The sequence below is a fragment of the Schistocerca cancellata genome, unplaced genomic scaffold (assembly GCF_023864275.1).
Source record: "Schistocerca cancellata isolate TAMUIC-IGC-003103 unplaced genomic scaffold, iqSchCanc2.1 HiC_scaffold_1132, whole genome shotgun sequence".
Classification (NCBI taxonomy): domain Eukaryota; kingdom Metazoa; phylum Arthropoda; class Insecta; order Orthoptera; family Acrididae; genus Schistocerca; species Schistocerca cancellata.
Genome location: NW_026047131.1, coordinates 106,526 through 125,340, shown reverse-complemented (window position 1 = coordinate 125,340; position 18,815 = coordinate 106,526). Strand labels below are relative to the sequence as shown.

The 18,815-nt window shown below is 38.2% G+C and overlaps 1 protein-coding gene across 3 annotated transcripts in view; it reads left to right on the top strand.

Annotated features, from left to right (window-relative positions):
* LOC126159398 (disks large homolog 5-like) overlaps positions 1 to 15,762 on the top strand; it is a 76,833-nt gene extending 61,071 nt beyond the window's left edge. For all 3 annotated transcript variants that reach the window (XM_049916514.1, XM_049916515.1, XM_049916513.1), the window contains exons 8-10: positions 10,385 to 10,550; positions 10,763 to 10,928; positions 15,496 to 15,762. In XM_049916514.1, the coding sequence (XP_049772471.1) occupies positions 10,385 to 10,550; positions 10,763 to 10,928; positions 15,496 to 15,622 (459 nt within the window). In that variant the 3' untranslated portion in view covers positions 15,623 to 15,762. The remainder of the gene's footprint in view (positions 1 to 10,384; positions 10,551 to 10,762; positions 10,929 to 15,495) is intronic.
* Positions 15,763 to 18,815: the final 3,053 nt, after the last annotated feature.

Genomic DNA, 18,815 nt, shown 5'->3' with positions numbered 1-18,815 from the left:
GCAAAAGAAGAAAACTTAGACTCATATCATAAAAAGCACGTCCTCTAGTTTCAGACATATATTTCCTTGAGTAGTTGTACGGCTCATTAGTGTGATTCACGAATTAGAGAAGAACACAACTTTCATAAGACATATGCCTTGAAGGCTCAATATGACAGTCCAGATTGCAGTATATTTCAACTGTCGCAAAACCATCCTGTCTCTCGTGTTAATTTTTGGAGAGTGTGGTTGCTCTTTGACAGTCAAGCCACTGCCAAGCCACCACCACAAGAATAGAATATCAGCTTTCGAAATGTGGTGCTACAGAAGAATACTGAAGATTAGATGGGTTGATCACATAACTAATGAGGAGGTATTGAATAGGATTGGGGAGAAGAGGAGTTTGTGGCACAACTTGACTAGAAGAAGGGATCGCTTGGTAGGACATGTTCTTAGGCATCAAGGGAGGACCAATTTAGCATTGAAGGGCAGCGTGGATGATAAAAATAGTAGAGGGAGACCAAGAGATGACTACACTAAGCAGATTCAGAAGGATGTAGGTTGCAGTAGGTACTGGGAGATGAAGCAGCTTGCACAGGATAGAGTAGCATGGAGAGCTGCATCAAACCAGTCTCAGGACTGAAGACAACAAGAAGATAATTGCATGCAGTGGGGAAGGGTAAAAAAAAATTAGATATTTGGGTAGCACATGGCCCAAGCCAAAATCACAAAATTGAGTGGGTGGCCATATATGCATCTCCGCTTGTGTCATCAATTAGCTCATGAACAACACCGACCATTTGTATGTTGTTGTTGTTGAGAAATGATGTCTTTATGCTAACTTAAGGAAAACGCAGCAGCTACTCACTGTACAAGACGTGCATGCATCCACAAAAGATAATGTTATGCATCTGGTAGAACAATGACGGTATGGTGTACTACAAATTGCTTCGCTAAGGCGTAACCATTACTGCTGACATTTACTGACAACAACTGAAATGTCTGGCAAATGCAATCCAAGAACAATGACCGGGAAGATAGCGTGATGTGATGCTACTCCACAGTAATGTCCTCCTGCATTCTGCAGGACTGAAAAGTAATACTGGAGCTGGGTTGGAAAGTCACTCCGCACCCACCTTATTCACCTGATTTTGCGACCTCAGATTTCCACGTTCTCTGCTCTCTATCAAACAGCTTTCAAGGTACTCCCTTTCCAGATGGAAACACCCTCTGAGCATGGCTCGACTAGTTCTTCACCTGATAGCCACATGATTCCTACAGTTTAATTGGAAAGTTACCCTGGCATTGGCAGACTGTTGTAAACATTGAAGAAGAATATGTCAGTGATGACTAAATCCTTGTTACGTGTATCTGTTGTGTTTAATAAGCTTAGGTACAAATGCTATGAACTTACGCAGCAACCTAATAGTATGGAGGTTAGTGCTTAATGAAGAAGAGATTGTAGAAAGTCAAACAATGGAAAATTCAGGTTGGAATGCAACAGTGTTATGAAAGAGATAGTTGCTTCTCACCATATACCGGAGATGCTGAGTTGCAGATAGGCACAAACATAGGTTGTATTTGTGTGTGGAGAAGAGGGAGGGGGAGCATATTTTTGATAAATATCTTGTTGGCTGAAAGCTGATTTTCTGACAGTTTTTTTTTCTTGTGCCATTCTGCAACTCGGCACCTGTGCTATATGAGTAGCAGCTGTCCTTTCCATAATATTGTTAGATTTTAGAAAGTGTTGCAGGTGTCACTAAGTGGAAGGAACACCTTGGCATTTTATAAGAAGCTGGAAATTTAATTAAGATATGAGGATGGTTTGAAAAGTTCTCAGAATGGAATAGAAAAAAAGTACTTACATCACTGAAACATTTTTTCATTTTTCAATGTAGTCTCCTTGTAGACTAATGCACTTGGTCCAACAATGTTCCAGTGCCTTGATCCCATCTCGAAAATGAGTTTCCTCCAGACTTGCAAAAGAATTGTTAATTCCAGCTATCAATTCCTCATTTGAAGTGAATCTGCGTCCACCAAGAAAAATTTTTAGTTTTGGGAAGAGATGGAAGTCTGTCAGAGCCATATCAGGTGAATAAAGTAGGTGTGACAAGAATTTATACCTTAGTTCGCGTAATTTTGCCATGCCGCTGGCACGTGTGGGGGCACATGTCAAGAGTCGCAGCACCCATCTTGCAGATAATATTTTCATTTCTAATTCTTCAGTTTAAATGCGATATACCTTTTCAGATGATATCTGGCAAGTGTAAGCAATTTCACGCACTTTCAATGGGCGATCCTCCACACCTATTTTGTGCACTTATGCAATGATTTCTGGAGTAGTGACACGTCTTGGCCGGCCACTGTGCGAATCATCTAAGATCTCTCGAACAAATGTAAATTCGTTCACCCACTTGGCAACAGTTGTATATGAAGATGCATTGTCCCCTAGTGTATTCTGGAAATCGGCATGAATGTCCTTTGCTTTCATACATTTCTTTACAAAGTTCTTAATCTCTGCTCGAATCTTGAATTTTCTTTTTTTTTTTTTTTTTTTTTTTTTTTTTTTTTCTTCTTTCTTCCCCCCATCTTTGCAAATCACTACGTGGGAGCAACAGAGCCAAGTCGCAGCCACAGCTCTCTTTCGAGAGCATGACACCTGTTTACAGACAACAGTCCAATGAATATCACGTGAAACACTCGTTGTGCTGGTGCTGACCTCTTGTGGTGATTCCGAGAACTTTTCAAACCACCCTCGTACACCAAAGAAAGGAAGGAGTGCCTTACTTGTTGTTGGTAGACTAAGCTACATGAAGACATGTGAAAATTTGTTCAATAAAAATATTAGAATGGAGGAGGGATCATGCGCTTCCGTTATGATACAATGGTTAAATTGTGTTGAAATTATTTCAGTAATGTATGAGATCATGGAAGTAAGTGCAGTCAGCTGGTTATCACCATTCCCTACATCTACATCTATACTCCACAAAGCAAAGTCAGGTGAGGGTGGATGGTACGTTATGTATCAATGTCGCACCCCCACACTCTTCCCCATTCCATTCACAAATGACTCGTGGGAAGAAAGATTGCTGATAAGCTTTCATGTGAGGTCTGGGGTATCTCTAATTTTCCCTCCACGGTCTTGTCGCGAAATAGTGTGTACATAAAGTTCAAGAATACTTTAAATTATCGTCGACTGCGGCAGTCGCTTCCCGTATTCTCTCCCAGAGCTCTGCTACATCACATGCTAGGGCGGTACATACACCAGATCTATAATGTGTCCCCACATTAAAAAGTCACACGGAATGAGATCTGGTGATCGGGAAGGCCCTTTCATGAAACAGCTGTCCCCTTTTGTAGCAAGGACGATCTATCGATGCGGCAGCTCCGTGTTCAGGTACCGATGAACTTCGCAATGAAAACGGGGTGGAGCCCCATCCTGCTGAAAGATGAACGGAGAGTCTGATTGCATTTGAGGCATCAGCCATTGCCCCAACATGTCCAAGTAGGAATATCCAGTGACAGTACTCTCGGCAAAGAACAATGTGGCCTGTACAGTTTTTGACGCGACACAGCACAAAGAACATTTACCTTTGGGGAATCGTGCTCAAATTCAATGCATTCATGTGGATGCTTTGAACCCCATATTCAACAATTATGCCTGTTCACTTTCCCATTAGTGTGAAAAGTGGCTTCATCGCTAAAAATTAAGCGATCAACAATGCTATCCCCATCCTCATTCAATTGTTGCAACTGCAAACAAAACTCAAAACACTTGTCTTTGTCGTCATTGAGCTTCTGCACTAGCTCCAATTTGAATGGTTTCATGGACAGCTTCTGTCACAGGACTTTCCACACTGTCATTGGAGCAGATTCCTTTGGAGTCTTTACAAATGTCTCTCGTACGTGCTCCACATTCACTTCACTTGCACTGGGACATCTGCCTCTCTCTGTCGGGCACAAGAAACCCGTCGTAACAAATTTGTTGTGCCAGTGGTAAATGGCCTTCCATGTTGGTGGCTTCTTGCCATACTTGGTTCTAAACAATCATTGAACAGCTGTAGCACACTTGTTTTTCTCGAATTCCAACACACAGAAAGCTTGCTCTGCACCTGAACGCGCTACATTTGCAACTAGCACTGATTATCAGCAACTTACCAAACTACGCTGTGGTGGTATACATAAAAAAAAAACTTTCAGGGTTTCTCTTCAAAATGACATGTATAATATCTGTCCAATGTTTGGTTCTTGTGCAATAAATAGTGTGTTCCCGGACTATATGTACACCCTGTACATGTTGTAGGAAGCAATATACTAGTAACTCTTCTAGGAATGATAATTAATTGAAACCCTCAGCTCCCGACAGGTGTTGTTGATATACGTCGATGGGGACAGCTGAAAATGTGTTCCCCGACCGGGACTTGAACCCAGGATCTCCTGCTTACATGGCAGACGCTCTATCCGTCTGAGCCACCGAGGGTACAGACGAATAGTGCGACTGCAGGGACTTATCCCTTGCACGCTTCCCGTGAGACCCACATTCCCAACTGTCCACCGTCTATATACGTAATGTACCTAATAGATATTTGCCCTTCCACTCATTACTCGCGCACACCAAGTTGTCTATTCCCATAAGAGTTCAGGCAACCTGTGCGCATTTGCACAGACGAACGTCAATGGCTGGATAGCCTTTAACTATATATATGAAGATAGTAATTGTTCTCGAAAGAACAGATACCATTGATCACCGTGCAGCTTCTCTAGAATAAATGATAATTAATTAAAACCCTTATCTGCTGACAGGTGTTGTTGATATACCTTGGTGGGGATAGCTGAAAATGTGTGTCTGCCATGTAAGCAGGAGATCCCGGGTTCGAGTCCCGGTCGGGGCACACATTTTCAGCTGTCCCCATCGAGGTATATCATCACCTGTAGGCAGCTGAAGGTTTCAATTATCATTCATTCTAGAGAAGCTGCACAGTCATCAATGGTATCTGTTCTCTCAAGTACAATTACTATCTCCATATATATATTCTAGGAATGTACGTTCTTGGAAGTTTTGACAGTAAAGAGCACAGTGGTGCAGAATGCTTCTCTTGCAGCGTCGCTCTGGGATTAGCTGAGCATCATCTTCACTCTCTTACTAAATGAACCTTTAACGAAATGTGCTGCTCTTCTTTGAATGCCCTTGTTCTTGTGTCTTTCCTGTCTGATACAGAAACCAGCCTGATGAGGTTCATAAAGTATTGGTTGAACAAGGGTTTTGTAAGCTGCCTGCGTTGTGGGTTGCCTCCATCTCCACAGGATCTTCCAATGAGTCTGTTTGGTGTCAGCCGCAGCAATAAGTTTCATGTGTTCATTCCACTTTAAACTGCTCCATACGTACATTCCTAGATGTTTTATGGGAGTGATTGCATCCAGTGAGTGTTCTGCAGTTGTTCAGCCATATAGCAGTGGGTCTTCCTGCCTATTTATTTGCAATTCATTAAATTTGTTTTACGTTGAGGGTCACCTGCCAATCCCTGCACCAAGCATTGATCATTTGCAGATTGTGTTGGATTTCGATTCAGTTTCCTAGTGTTGCAACATCTCTGTACACAACAGTATTTTCCATGAATATCTTCATGGTACTTTCAACATTAGGACATTTATGTATTGTACATCTGAAGGTTTCTCTCTATTGAAAATGACATGTTGTTTTCTGTTACCTAGAAAATCTTCAGTCCAATCACTCAGCTTGTCCAATATTCCATATGCTCCTGTTTTGTTGTCAAAGGTATGAAATTGTGCCGAACACATTCCGGAAGCTGAGAAAATGTTTTTTCCCCTTTAAAATTCATTTTTGTAAGTTAGTTTCTGTAGTTGTAAATTATTTTATTGAGGTTGGATTCCTCTGGAAACCATGTTCTCAACTACCACAGTATTAGTGCTGTAAAGAAGAAAAATGGCAGCCTCAGTTGTAAGAGATTTGAAATAATTTATTACAGCAAATTGATTTGTCACCGCATGGCCATTTTCAGTACAAAAATAAGTATTGAAGACTCGTGTAATAAAAGCACATACTAACAACTTCAACATGGCCGTCCGCAGCTTGTGGTCTAATGGCTAGCGTTGCTGCCTCTGGATCACAGAGTCCCGGGTTCGATTCCCGGCTGGTTAGGGCATTTTATCTGCCCAGGCACTGGGTGTTTGTGTTGCGCCATCATTTCAACATCATCATTATTTGTGAACATGGCTAAAATTTGACTGTGTAAAGATTGGGACACTGTACAGGCACTGATGACCGTGCGGTTAATCAGCCCACAAACCAATCAACATACTCCTCATCCAACGTTTATTGTGTGTTGAGGTCATGTTGAAGTTATAATATGTGCTTTTATTGCACAAATTTTAAAACTAATATTTGCACTGAAGAGGGTCCTGTAGTGAATGAAATAGATTTTCTGTAATAAATGATTTCATCTCTCTTAGAATCGAGGCTGCCATTTTTTAATTTTTTTTTTTTGATACAGGAGCTATTATTATTATTGACTTTTTTTTTCTCAGACTTAAGTCTGGTTAAAAATGGAACGTGACGCGGACCTCGGTCAAGCGTGACTTCCTTGTAACTGTATGGTATATGTTATATTGCATTTAGGAACTTTCGGGTAATTGAACATGTATCAATAATTACAGATTTTTGTAGTTGTATATATATGTTTGGATGTAGCTGTATTGCATTGATGTACTGGTGAATATTGTGAGGTATGACTCCTGTAGTTGATAGTATAATTGGTATAATGTCAACTTTATCCTGATGCCACATGTCCTTGACTTCCTCAGCCAGTTGGATGTATTTTCCAATTTTTTCTCCTGTTTTCTTCTGTATATTTGTTGTGTTGGGTATGGATATTTCAATTAGTTGTGTTAATTTCTTCTTTTTATTGGCGAGTATGATGTCAGGTTTGTTATGTGGTGTTGTTTTATCTGTTATAATCGTTCTGTTCCAGTATAATTTGTATTCATCATTCTCCAGTACATTTTGTGGTGTGTACTTGTATGTGGGAACGTGTTGTTTTATTAGTTTATGTTTTATGGCAAGTTGTTGATGTATTATTTTTGCTACATTGTCATGTCTTCTGGGGTATTCTGTATTTGCTAGTATTGTACATCCGCTTGTGATGTGATCTACTGTTTCTATTTGTTGTTTGCAAAGTCTGCATTTATCTGTTGTGGTATTGGGATCTTTAATAATATGCTTGCTGTAATATCTGGTGTTTATTGTTTGATCCTGTATTGCGATCATGAATCCTTCCGTCTCACTGTATATATTGCTGTTTCTTAGCCATGTGTTGGATGCGTCTTGATCTATGTGTGGCTGTGTTAGATGATACGGGTGCTTGCCGTGTAGTGTTTTCTTTTTCCAATTTACTTTCTTTGTATCTGTTGATGTTATGTGATCTAAAGGGTTGTAGAAGTGGTTATGAAATTGCAGTGGTGTAGCCGATGTATTTATATGAGTGATTGCTTTGTGTATTTTGCTAGTTTCTGCTCGTTCTAGAAAGAATTTTCTTAAATTGTCTACCTGTCCATAATGTAGGTTTTTTATATCTATAAATCCCCTTCCACCTTCCTTTCTGCTTAATGTGAATCTTTCTGTTGCTGAATGTATGTGATGTATTCTATATTTGTGGCATTGTGATCGTGTAAGTGTATTGAGTGCTTCTAGGTCTGTGTCACTCCATTTCACTACTCCAAATCAGTAGGTCAATACTGGTATAGCATAAGTATTTATAGCTTTTGTCTTGTTTCTTGCTGTCAATTCTGTTTTCAGTATTTTTGTTAGTCTTTGTTAATATTTTTCTTTTAGTTCTTCTTTAATATTTGTATTATCTATTCCTATTTTTTGTCTGTATCCTAGGTATTTATAGGCATCTGTTTTTTCCATCGCTTCTATGCAGTCGCTGTGGTTATCCAATATGTAATCTTCTTGTTTAGTGTTTGCCCTTGACTATGCTATTTTTCTTACATTTGTCTGTTCCAAAAGCCATATTTATATCATTGCTGAATACTTCTGTTATCTTTAGTAATTGGTTGAGTTGTTGATTTGTTGCTGCCAGTAGTTTTAGATCATCCATGTATAGCAAATGTGTGATTTTGTGTGGGTATGTTCCAGTAATATTGTATCCATAATTTGTATTATTTAGCATGTTGGATAGTGGGTTCAGAGCAAGACAGAACCAGAAAGGACTTAATGAGTCTCCTTGGTATATTCCACGCTTAATCTGTATTGGCTGTGATGTGATGTTATCTGAATTTGTTTGGATATTAAGTGTGGTTTTCCAATTTTTCATTACTGTGTTTAGAAACTGTATCAATTTAGGATCTACTTTGTATATTTCCAAAATCTGTAGTAACCATGAGTGGGGTACACTATCAAAGGCTTTTTGGTAATCAATGTATGCGTAGTGTAGGGACCTTTGTTTAGTTTTAGCTTGATATGTCACCTCTGTATCTATTATCAGTTGCTCTTTACATCCTCGTGCTCCTTTGCAGCAGCCTTTTTGTTCTTCATTTATAATTTGGTTCTGTGTTGTATGTGTCATTAATTTCTGTGTGATGACTGAAGTTAATATTTTGTATATTGTTGGTAGGCATGTTATGGGGCGATATTTAGCTGGGTTTGCTGTGTCTGCTTGATCTTTAGGTTTCAGATAGGTTATTCCATGTGCAAGTGTATCAGGGAATGTGTATGGGTCTGCAATGTAACTGTTAAATAATTTAGTTAGATGTGAATGTGTTGAGGTGAACTTCTTTAGCCAGTAATTTGCTATTTTATCATTTCCAGGGGCTTTCCAATTGTGTGTAGAATTAATTGCTTGGGTGACTTCATGTTGCAAAATTATCACTTCAGGCATTTGTGGTATCATCTTGTATGTGTCTGATTCTGCTTGTATCCACCGTGCATGCCTGTTATGTTGTACCGGGTTTGACCATATGTTGCTCCAGAAGTGTTCCATGTCTGTTATGTTTGGTGGATTGTCTATTTTAATGTGTGTGTTATCTATTGTCTGGTAAAATTTCTTTTGGTTTGTGTTGAATGTTTGGTTTTGTTTCCTTCTATTTTCACATTTTTTGTATCTTCTAAGTCGTTTGGCCAATGCTTGTAATTTCTGCTTCTTTTCATCTAATTGATCTATCGCTTCTTGTTGTGAGATTTTACCTAAGCTTTTTCGTTTTTTTCTGACATTTCATTTTTTATAAATTGTGTTAGCTGTCCAATGTCTTTTCTCAGTTTTTCTATTCTGATCTGTAGCCTGTGTTGCCATGCTGGTTTTGTGGGTTTCTTCTGTGTGTTGGTTGGTTCTGATCTCTGCCTAGTGTGTATATTTAGTGTCGTGAGTGCTCCTATATAAACCAGTAGTTGTAACTCTTCCATAGTTGTTTTCATTTATTTTGTTGTGTAAGATTGCGTTGGTAGTTTTTATTGTTGTTTCGACTTGTGGGTTAGTTGGCGGTCTATGCAAGAATGGTCTAATGTCTGTATTTGTGTCTTTGTATTCTATATATGTCAGCTGAAATTTATCTTCTATATCTAACATGTGTGTCACTTCGTGTTCTATTTGTGCTTGTTCTGGTGGCTGTCTGAAGATTTTGTTTTCCTCTGATTGTTTAAAATTGATGCGTGTTGTCCTTTGTTTGCTCTGGGATGTTTGAGTCCATTACTGTATTTTCTTCTTCTTCTTCTTCTGATTGCACATTATTTTGTTCCAGTATTTGTTGTACTTGTTGTTTGATGTTTTCTAATTCTGACTGGGGTGTACTGTTATTTTTTTATTATTACACGGATCTGATCAGCTAGTCGTTGTTCTGTTAAAAATTTTAATTCTGGGTATCTGGTAATAAATGTTGTGTATACTTGTGATCTGTATCCAGTTGTGTTGGTTCCTAGGTTTGTTGCTTCGTAATAACAGAACATGAGGTGTTGGTTAACTTCATCTGACCATCTCATCCTCTGTCTTTGATTTCCTTCTAGGGTGGTTGCAGGAAGCATATCCTGCAAAACACCTCTATTTGGATTTAAATAATTTTCCAGTTGGCTAGCAGTGTCGTTACCATTGTGGGCGGGCATAGGGTTCAAGCGTCGTCCCCGACCATGACGGCGCTTGTCCGAGGCTTCTTTAGTTCTGTCCTGAACCAACTAATCACACTAAAAGGGGGGTTAGCCCTATTAGTGGTTTGTTCTTTTCGTCGCCTTTTACAACTGGCAGAACATACCGGAGGCCTATTCTTTTCCCGGGCCTCCACGGGATATTATTATTATTATTATTATTATTATTATTATTATTATTATTATTATTATTTGAGGTGTTAATGACAGAACTGCAATATCCAAATTGTGTCCCCAATCTTTCTTTGATTGCAGTTGCATGAAACCATGGTATCACTGATGAACAGAGATTCTACTTTACAAGAGACATTGGACTTTGGTACAGCATATAATGACTTGTTCTATATACTGGATCTTGTGGCGCAAAAGAGGATGGCAAGACATGTGACACTAAGTTTACCTGAAATGTCTATCCTCGCAGGTAAGAAATGGTAACTTGGAAAAACATTGCAAATAATGATTGGTCTTTAGATTTATGTGCCAGAACTTTGTAAGAACTGTGTTCACGATGGTCTGGCTGAATTAATTTCTGCAAAATGCTGCATTTTTAATAAAATAGAACAAAGTGACACCTGTAAAATCATTAGGATGATGAAACTTTGATATGGCTTATGAAACAAAAATAATTTTCAGACGATCCTCGTTTAGAGCATGTCATTGGCATGCACTCAGATGAAACACGTGAATCTGAAAGTTCCAACAAATTCTCAAATACCTGTGAGTGGAATCAACATATGGATGCTTTACTGTCTAATAATGATCAACTGGTTCAATCATTAAGAGACCTCATTGCTGTATGGTGAGTTCCAGCAAATGTATGTTTCTATATTTCAATTGATGTCCAGTGTATAATCTTGATTTAAATAATTGAAAGAACAAAATTCATATCTTCGTGGACTGACTGACTACTATGTTACAGGATATAAAAACTGTAACATACATATTTAGAAGTATTTATTGCAGTGTCATGGTGTAATGTCAATTTGAAACAGCAAGGTGTGAGGAAGGGACCTCCAGGAGTATGTACATCCTATTTGTTCTACACAAGTATCACACATTATTACTCTTGCATTTTGTTTTGGAAGTTTTGATTCGAATTCCTTTGTTCACCAGTTCGTTGTTTTCATTTCTATGAGAGGTATATGTGGCATCTTGAGTGCTCTCACTGTTCATCTCATTTACTTGTGATTGGAGTATATTCTTACAACATGACTCGTATTCTATAACCAATGTATAGTATGACAGTTTCCAAGACTACAGGAAGAGAACACACACATAATCATTAAACCGTCCAGTAGAGCTCAGATGCTGCTTACGGTTGCCACACCAGGGAAGGTTTGGGACGTTTACCATTTGTAATTTTGGTTCCAGGGTTCCCTAAATGAGTTAGACTGTGTCTGCTTTCCTAACTACTGATACAAAGACCTAACTGCAAGATGAGATCTATAGGTAGCACATTTCTCAACACTTTATTGCAGTAGACTGTGCGGAAAATGTTTCAAAGAGATCTTTTGCAGTGTATGTTAACTCTGCTGCAATCTTAAAGGTTTTGCAGTTTTTGATCCTGAATTACACATTTAATGCTCATTGCATGTATTCAATCTATATGTGTGATAAAATAGTGGTGTTACTTTTAATCACATGTCGTGTGCTGTGTTTGACTGACAGAAGCAACTAAGTGCCGAATTTGAATTGAAATGTATGCGAAGATAATGTGCTTTTTTTTTTTTTTACTCGTGCTTTTGTATAATGAAATGTGCAGATTGGTATCCCACATTAAAGATCTGTCCTAAACACATTATTTCCAGTATCGTTTGTTAAAATAGTCTCAGGAAAAGTGGCATAGGTAGCAAGCTATTACCATTACAGGTATATTGTTCTGTTGGAATTATGTGTACCCTTACCTGGATCTGCACAGTTTATAGTTCTCAGTTGTTATTCAGGTATGGTCTGGATGCACAACTTACCTCACTTTCACCCTGAACCCATATTCCAAATATTTGTCTGATACACAGCACATTCTACTCATATTTTGCTATTCTGACTCAAAATATGTACACTTATTTGTAAGAAAATAAAATTCTCAAGAACTCTGGTACAATACACTCAGAAGAAGAAACTTGCTAATAATGCATTTGAATCTCCCAAATGCTGTCAGTGAGTGAGGAAATTCTCAGCAAGTAGCAACTAAAGGTAACAGGACATGTTTCACATGCATCTTTTATGAAGCTCTGGTTAGATGGTCCTACTTGTGTGAACATGTGCTAGTGCTTTCCGAGACATTTACAAACTTTGCATTCCTTCTCTACAGCAGATAGAATTCCCAATTGATATTGTCATTCTACTAAATTTATTCCAAACCATTGTGGCATGGTTGTGCAGCAGCCTTATAATGTGATTAATATTAAAAAACAGTCCCGGCCCACATGTTTGTTCTCAGTGGTTTTTAAACCATCTTCTATGGTTTGCTTCCTGTTAGGTTACCATTTAACCTAATAATTCCATAACTCTCTCTCTCTCTCTCTCTCTCTCTCTCTCTCTCTCTCTCTCTCTCTCTTTTTCTTTCTTTCCAGCTCCACACTGGTGACATCTTCTACATGGTTGAGAAAAACCTGGGTATTTAGGAAAAACTCGGTGGATAAATTATTTATTTTTTTGCCATTTTTTTCATATTGGTAATAAAGCATCTAAATTTAAAGTCCCATGATTAAGTTATTCACAAGTCTAACCCATTCTAACTTCTGCAGAAAAGATAATTTACATGTAAAAGTTAGTTTTATTGATTACCAGCTTAGCATCTGCCGCTTCACTCACTCAGACTGTGTGCTCTGCACAGATTTTTTAAAACTGAATTTTTATGTTGTTCACAAATTGCACTAACTTCTAAACTTTTCATGCTAATTAATGCCATAGAAGCATGGTCTTTCCCAAATGTACTTCTTACCAAAAAGTGATTCTTTTAGCTGGAGTCAAAGATGGGCATTAATCATGCCTTTTGCATTCTTGTGGAGACATTTCCATAGCAATGTTCATCCCTAAAACACATTTTTTATATGTAACTGATAAGTGAAATACCAATTTTCAGATTTTTAACGTTAAAATGTTTTTTAATACAAGAAAATATTTTCTTACACACTTTTATCTCTCGTTTCATCCCCTAAGGAGTTGAATTTCCAGCAACAGTGTAACAGCTATTTTTTTTATTTCTAACTGAGAAGCCAAATTGCAGTTTTGAGATTTAGCTTTAAAATATCTTCATAATGAAATATTTGCATAAACAATCTCATTCTCTGTTTCACCACATTAGCATTGTAATTTCCAAAAACACTGTAACGCAGATTTTTTTTTTTTAAAATGTCTATAACCAAGAAAACAAATACCAATTTTCATAGCTGTAGCTTCAAAGAAACTTCAGGAGTTCTTTAGAGCTATCTTCAAAATCGACTTAATAGCTAATATTTTCAAAAAGCTTTCCTTCTATTATGCGTGGGATTTCAAAAATCCCTTCCTAAACAATGCCTTCAGTACAATATCGACAGTCTCTCCAGATTTAAAGATCCTGTCTTTGGCAGTTTGGTTTGGGTGTGATGAGTCATTCACAACATTGCGTTTTATATGTATGATGGATAGATTGTAATTTAGAGAGAAACATTCAAATCATTTGGATAAAGATGTATAAGTAATAGCTAGATTCCTTACAGTTTGATGCAGGATACAAATTCATCTGTGCAAAATAGCTCAGTCAGAGCAAATTTTCAAAGGATAGAAAACCCAGGATGGAACATGGACAATATGAAAGGAGATAGTGCTGCTCACCACACACAACAGGCATTGAGTGGCTGGCAACAGATGATTGCTGGGAGGACTGTTGCCAGCTTTCCATGGGAACTACTGGTGGAAACTACAGTAGGATTGAAATTATGTGTTAGTTGACACTTCTGGCTTTGTACCTGCTTTCCTGAAATCGGAGTGCTCAATGTCACACACATTCACTGTTGCCAAACTGCCACAGCAATTGGTTCATTTCCAAGTGCTTGTCTCGCTTTCTTTCTTGACGATGTTTTCAGATCCCGAAACCTGAGTCTGGCCCTCTTATTTTGTATTTCAGTATACCTGATACACGAGGCGCAATTCAGCGTTACGTATACAGTTTTTATAATCCTAGAGACGAGCTTATGTTAGACGAGCTTCGCATGACATTGCATGAAGCAGAATTTTCATCTATTTGCACTTGTTTTTCTTCCTATCATTCCCTTTTCATTGAAATCTGCTTGTGCTGTCTATAGCTGCAACTGAGTGCCAAACAGGACTGCTCAATGGTTGGTAATACGGCAGCTGGTGTAGGCAGTAAGAGGATGGTTTCAGATAATCAGTGAGAGAGAGAACTTACAATTTGCTTTTAGCACTGAAACTGAAGTTTTTCGGTCTGAGAGTTTGCTTGTAGAGGTTAACTCTAATAGCCGTGAAAAAAGTGATTGTGATTTTTGCTTCTGCTGTAGATTGTTGACTGCCACTTTGTTGGCTACATTGCAAATCATTAGGTTTTGTTTAGTTTAGGACACAAGTTTAAATTCAGGGCTGTACAATGATCCTTCTGGCGCAATTAAGTCGTGTGTCACTTAAAATCGGCTGTGGACAGATCATCTCCTATTGCTGTCTTATCTCGTGCCAACCGCTTCAGACATTGCTCTACATTACACAATAACAGCATTCGAGAAGCGAGCCCGCCGTGTTTCTGTGCCGCCTGTAACAGAGCGGTAGCCGGCAACGGATGTGGCAAAACTGTAGCAGCAAGTGACAGACGTCAACTATTGAGTAATTGTGATCGGAGCATAGTCGTCTGTAGAGCACTGACAACATGGAGGTACTGTGTACGTGCGGAAAGCAGGTGCACCAAGTCAGTTGCAACTGTCAGTGATCTCCTCTCGCGACTCCACTGTAGTTGATTACTGTGAAATTTGGTCGATTTTCCTCACCGAACATGAATATGTATCCATCTTAAGTACTTATGTATTTGTACTTGTTATTCGTTATAGGAATTAGATAGTGTTTAGACTTAATGGACATGTTAATCTACTGACAGTCTGTTTGAAACAGTAGATGAATGTTATCAGTTTATTTAATATGTTATTCCCTTTCTAGTGAACTGACTATCCAATAAAAAATTCATGTACATGTGAGTTAATGCCTGATCTTATTTGTCCTTATTGTTACATGTGTAGCTGGATATCAGTGTCATAAGTCTCTTTCTGCCAGTGATGTCCTGTGAATCTGTGCTTGTAGTTCTTTGCTGATTGTATCACTTACATCCACTGTTTGTTGCTGTGGGTAATCAACACAAAAAGCACTTTATTTCTATATTTTAGGTGGCAACAACCGTTTGAGACAGGTGTTCCAGAAGATATGGTTGTAAATGGAAAGAACATATTGCAGCATACAGCTCACTGGGATCGTGTAACAGCTTTCGTGGAAAGAAAGCAAATGAAGGAATAAGTTGTGGGGAAATCATATTTGAAAATTAGGATTTACAAATTTTTATAGATAACATCATATTGTTTTAATACTTAACAAAAGCTATGTTGCTCTGTTAACTTGCAAGAACCTGGTTGAGTTATAGCTTTTTATACGTTTATCTGTGCAATATGTAAATTAAAATAAACTACTTTCTTCATTATACTACTACATAGTAATGGTCTTTGCAATGCACCGATGCACAACTGTGATTTCATATATGTAAGTATCTGAGTATGTGGCATTGCCTGTGTATGCACCCCCCCCCCCCCTCCCCGACCCATTATGCTCCCACCCCTCTCCGTCCATCTGTCGCCTCCACCTCGTCCATGTCTGCCCCCTCCCTTCCCTCTATGGTACATTCAGCAGCAAATGTGAATACTGTCTGCTAAATGTGTTGGTAATAGAGTTAGCAGCAAAGTAGTAATAAATTTAAACATCATCCCTGATGTGACATTTTAACTGCATGAACTGCAAAATGTACTATGTGATAACTTTTTTCGTCTCGTAATTTTGTGAGGGCTGCAAGTCAGAAAAAAATTGAGTAACGGTTTGAAATTTAGTATAAAGTTGGTTGCAAGTCACTAAGTACTCCCGTTGGCAAATACTGGATAGCAATCATAGTAGCTACATGCTATGCAACAAATAGTTTGGAAGTATGGATTAAACACATCGAAGATTGTATAAGCACTGTATTCGTTTCTTTCAATTTTATCAAGTAGCACAAATTGATTAACACAAGCATTTTCTCAAAAATGATAAAGTTCTAAAGTGAAAGAGTAAATACTTCCCCTAATTCACGTAAGGTTCTTAAAGTCGGTAAGTATCTTGTACTGTAAACTTTGTAAATAAGGCTTGTCCTTCCTCAGGATTTGAGCTATCTTGTTATCAAGTTTTATGAAATCTGTTCAGCTATTTAGTTATAATAAATTTAAACGTCATGCATGATGTGACCATTTTTCCATCTCAATGTGTATGGCATTTTACTCCTGAACTGTAATAGGTAGGTGGTTCTTACCCACACAGCAATTGTTGCCTGACAGTAAGGGACGTGTGTACCAAATTTGGTTGAAACTGATCCAGTGGTTTAGGAGATGTGGAATATACATATGTGTATACATAAGTTTTTGTAATATGGATGGATTATCTAAAGTTTAAAACTTTAGAGGTTGTAACTTTTCCCCGTCAAATAAATTGATAGGCTCAGCAGAACAAAACTTTGAAACTCTCTGTAAGTGTTTCACTAAAATTTTGGATGGTGTAAGAGCTGAAGTGCTAAACCACTTGATTTCCCCAACTGTATTAAAGAGAATTTCAAATGACCATTGTTGTTTTTCTGACTACTGTGTAATATGAAAAAAATTAGTATCCTGATAAATTTTTAATTGTAATGTGAAAATAATTGGTTCAAAATTGTTCAAATGGCTCTGAGCACTATGGGACTTAACAAAATAATTGAGAGACTTTCTAATGTAATGAAACAACTGTTTATCCTAAACATGAATACAACAGTAGCGCTGGTCGATTTTGCCAATGTGGCCTCTCCGTCTGTAACAAGTAAGTATACTCACCATTTTTCAGAATTTGTAATATTAATATGGAAGTTACAAAATTCCTCAGTTTGAAAATAACAGTTAAAATAAAATTTTTTGTGTCGTCTCATTCTCACGGTAGGCACATACCGTGGGAAGCAAGGAGGGGATATTGTTTGGTGGCCGGTATCCTCTTCTATAATACAAACTGTGTGCAAGTATTAGTTGGGTTCTTTACTCAAAAGAATAGAAAATTACTCAACTCAAGATAGTCCAGGTGTTGTGGTACAAGCTCTCCATAGTAGTCCACATTAGCCTCGCTGCTGGTGACGTGAAAGTACGCTATATACACTGCTCTGGTCACTAGGTAGAGGCTGAGCTAAGTCAGTTTCTTTTCCAGAAAGGCATTTTCAGTAGAAAACACTATATATACTTTCACTAACGAAATATTAAATGCTCTGAATAACTGGAAGTCACCCGTTGGGATTTTTTGTGATCTCTCAAAGGCTTTTGATTGTGTAAATCATGGAATACTTCCAGATAAGCTCAAGTACTGTGGTATGAATGGGACAGCGCTCAAATAGTTTAAATCATACCTAACTGGAAGAGTGCAGAAAGTTGAAATAAGCAGTTCACGTAATATGCAGAAAAACTGGTGGTTCCTCAAACTGGGGAACAATCAAGAATGGGGCGCCGCAAGGTTCGGTCTTGGGTCCTCTGCTGTTCTTAATATATTTAATGACTTTCCATTCTATATTCATGAAGATGCGGAGCTGATACTTTTTGCCGATGATACAAGTATAGCTATCGCACGCAACAGACAAGAATTAAGTGGTGAAATTGTAAACGATGTTTTTCAGAAAATCATGGTTCTCTGCAAATGGGGTCTCATTAAACTTTGGCAAAACATAGTACATACAGTTCCACACAGTAAATGGAATGACACCATTAATAAATATAGACTTTGATCGGAAATCTGTAGCTAAGGTAGAATATTTAAAATTTCTAGGTGTATTCATTGATGAGGGGTTGAACTAGAAAACACACACACACTGAAGATCTGCTGAAACGTTTGAGTTCAGCTACTTACGCTATTAGGGTCATTGCAAATTTTGGGGATATACATCTTACCACGCCTATTTTCATTCTTTGCTTTTGTATGGCATCATATTCTGGGGTAACTCATAATTGAGTAAAAGAGTGTTCATTGCACAAAAGCGTGTAATCAGAATAATTGTTGGAGCTCATCCAAGATCATCCTGCAGACACTTACTTAAAGAACTAGAGATCTTCACCGTAGGCTTACAATATATAGTGTGTGTGTGTGTGTGTGTGTGTGTGTGTGTGTGTGTGTGTGTGTGTGTGTGTGTGTGTGTGTGTGTGCGCGCGCCAGAGAGAGTGTATACCTGTCCTTTCTTCCCTCTAAGGTAAGTCTTTCCGCTCCCGGGATTGGAATGACTCCTTACCCTCTCCCTTAAAACCCACATCCTTTCGTCTTTCCCTCTCCTTCCCTCTTTCCAGATGAAGCAACCGTTTGTTGTGAAAGCTTGAATTTTGTGCGTATGTTTGTGTTTGTTTGTATGTCTATCGACGTTGGGACCTTGCTTGTACAATCAATAAGAAAAATTAGTTTTTGTTGACAC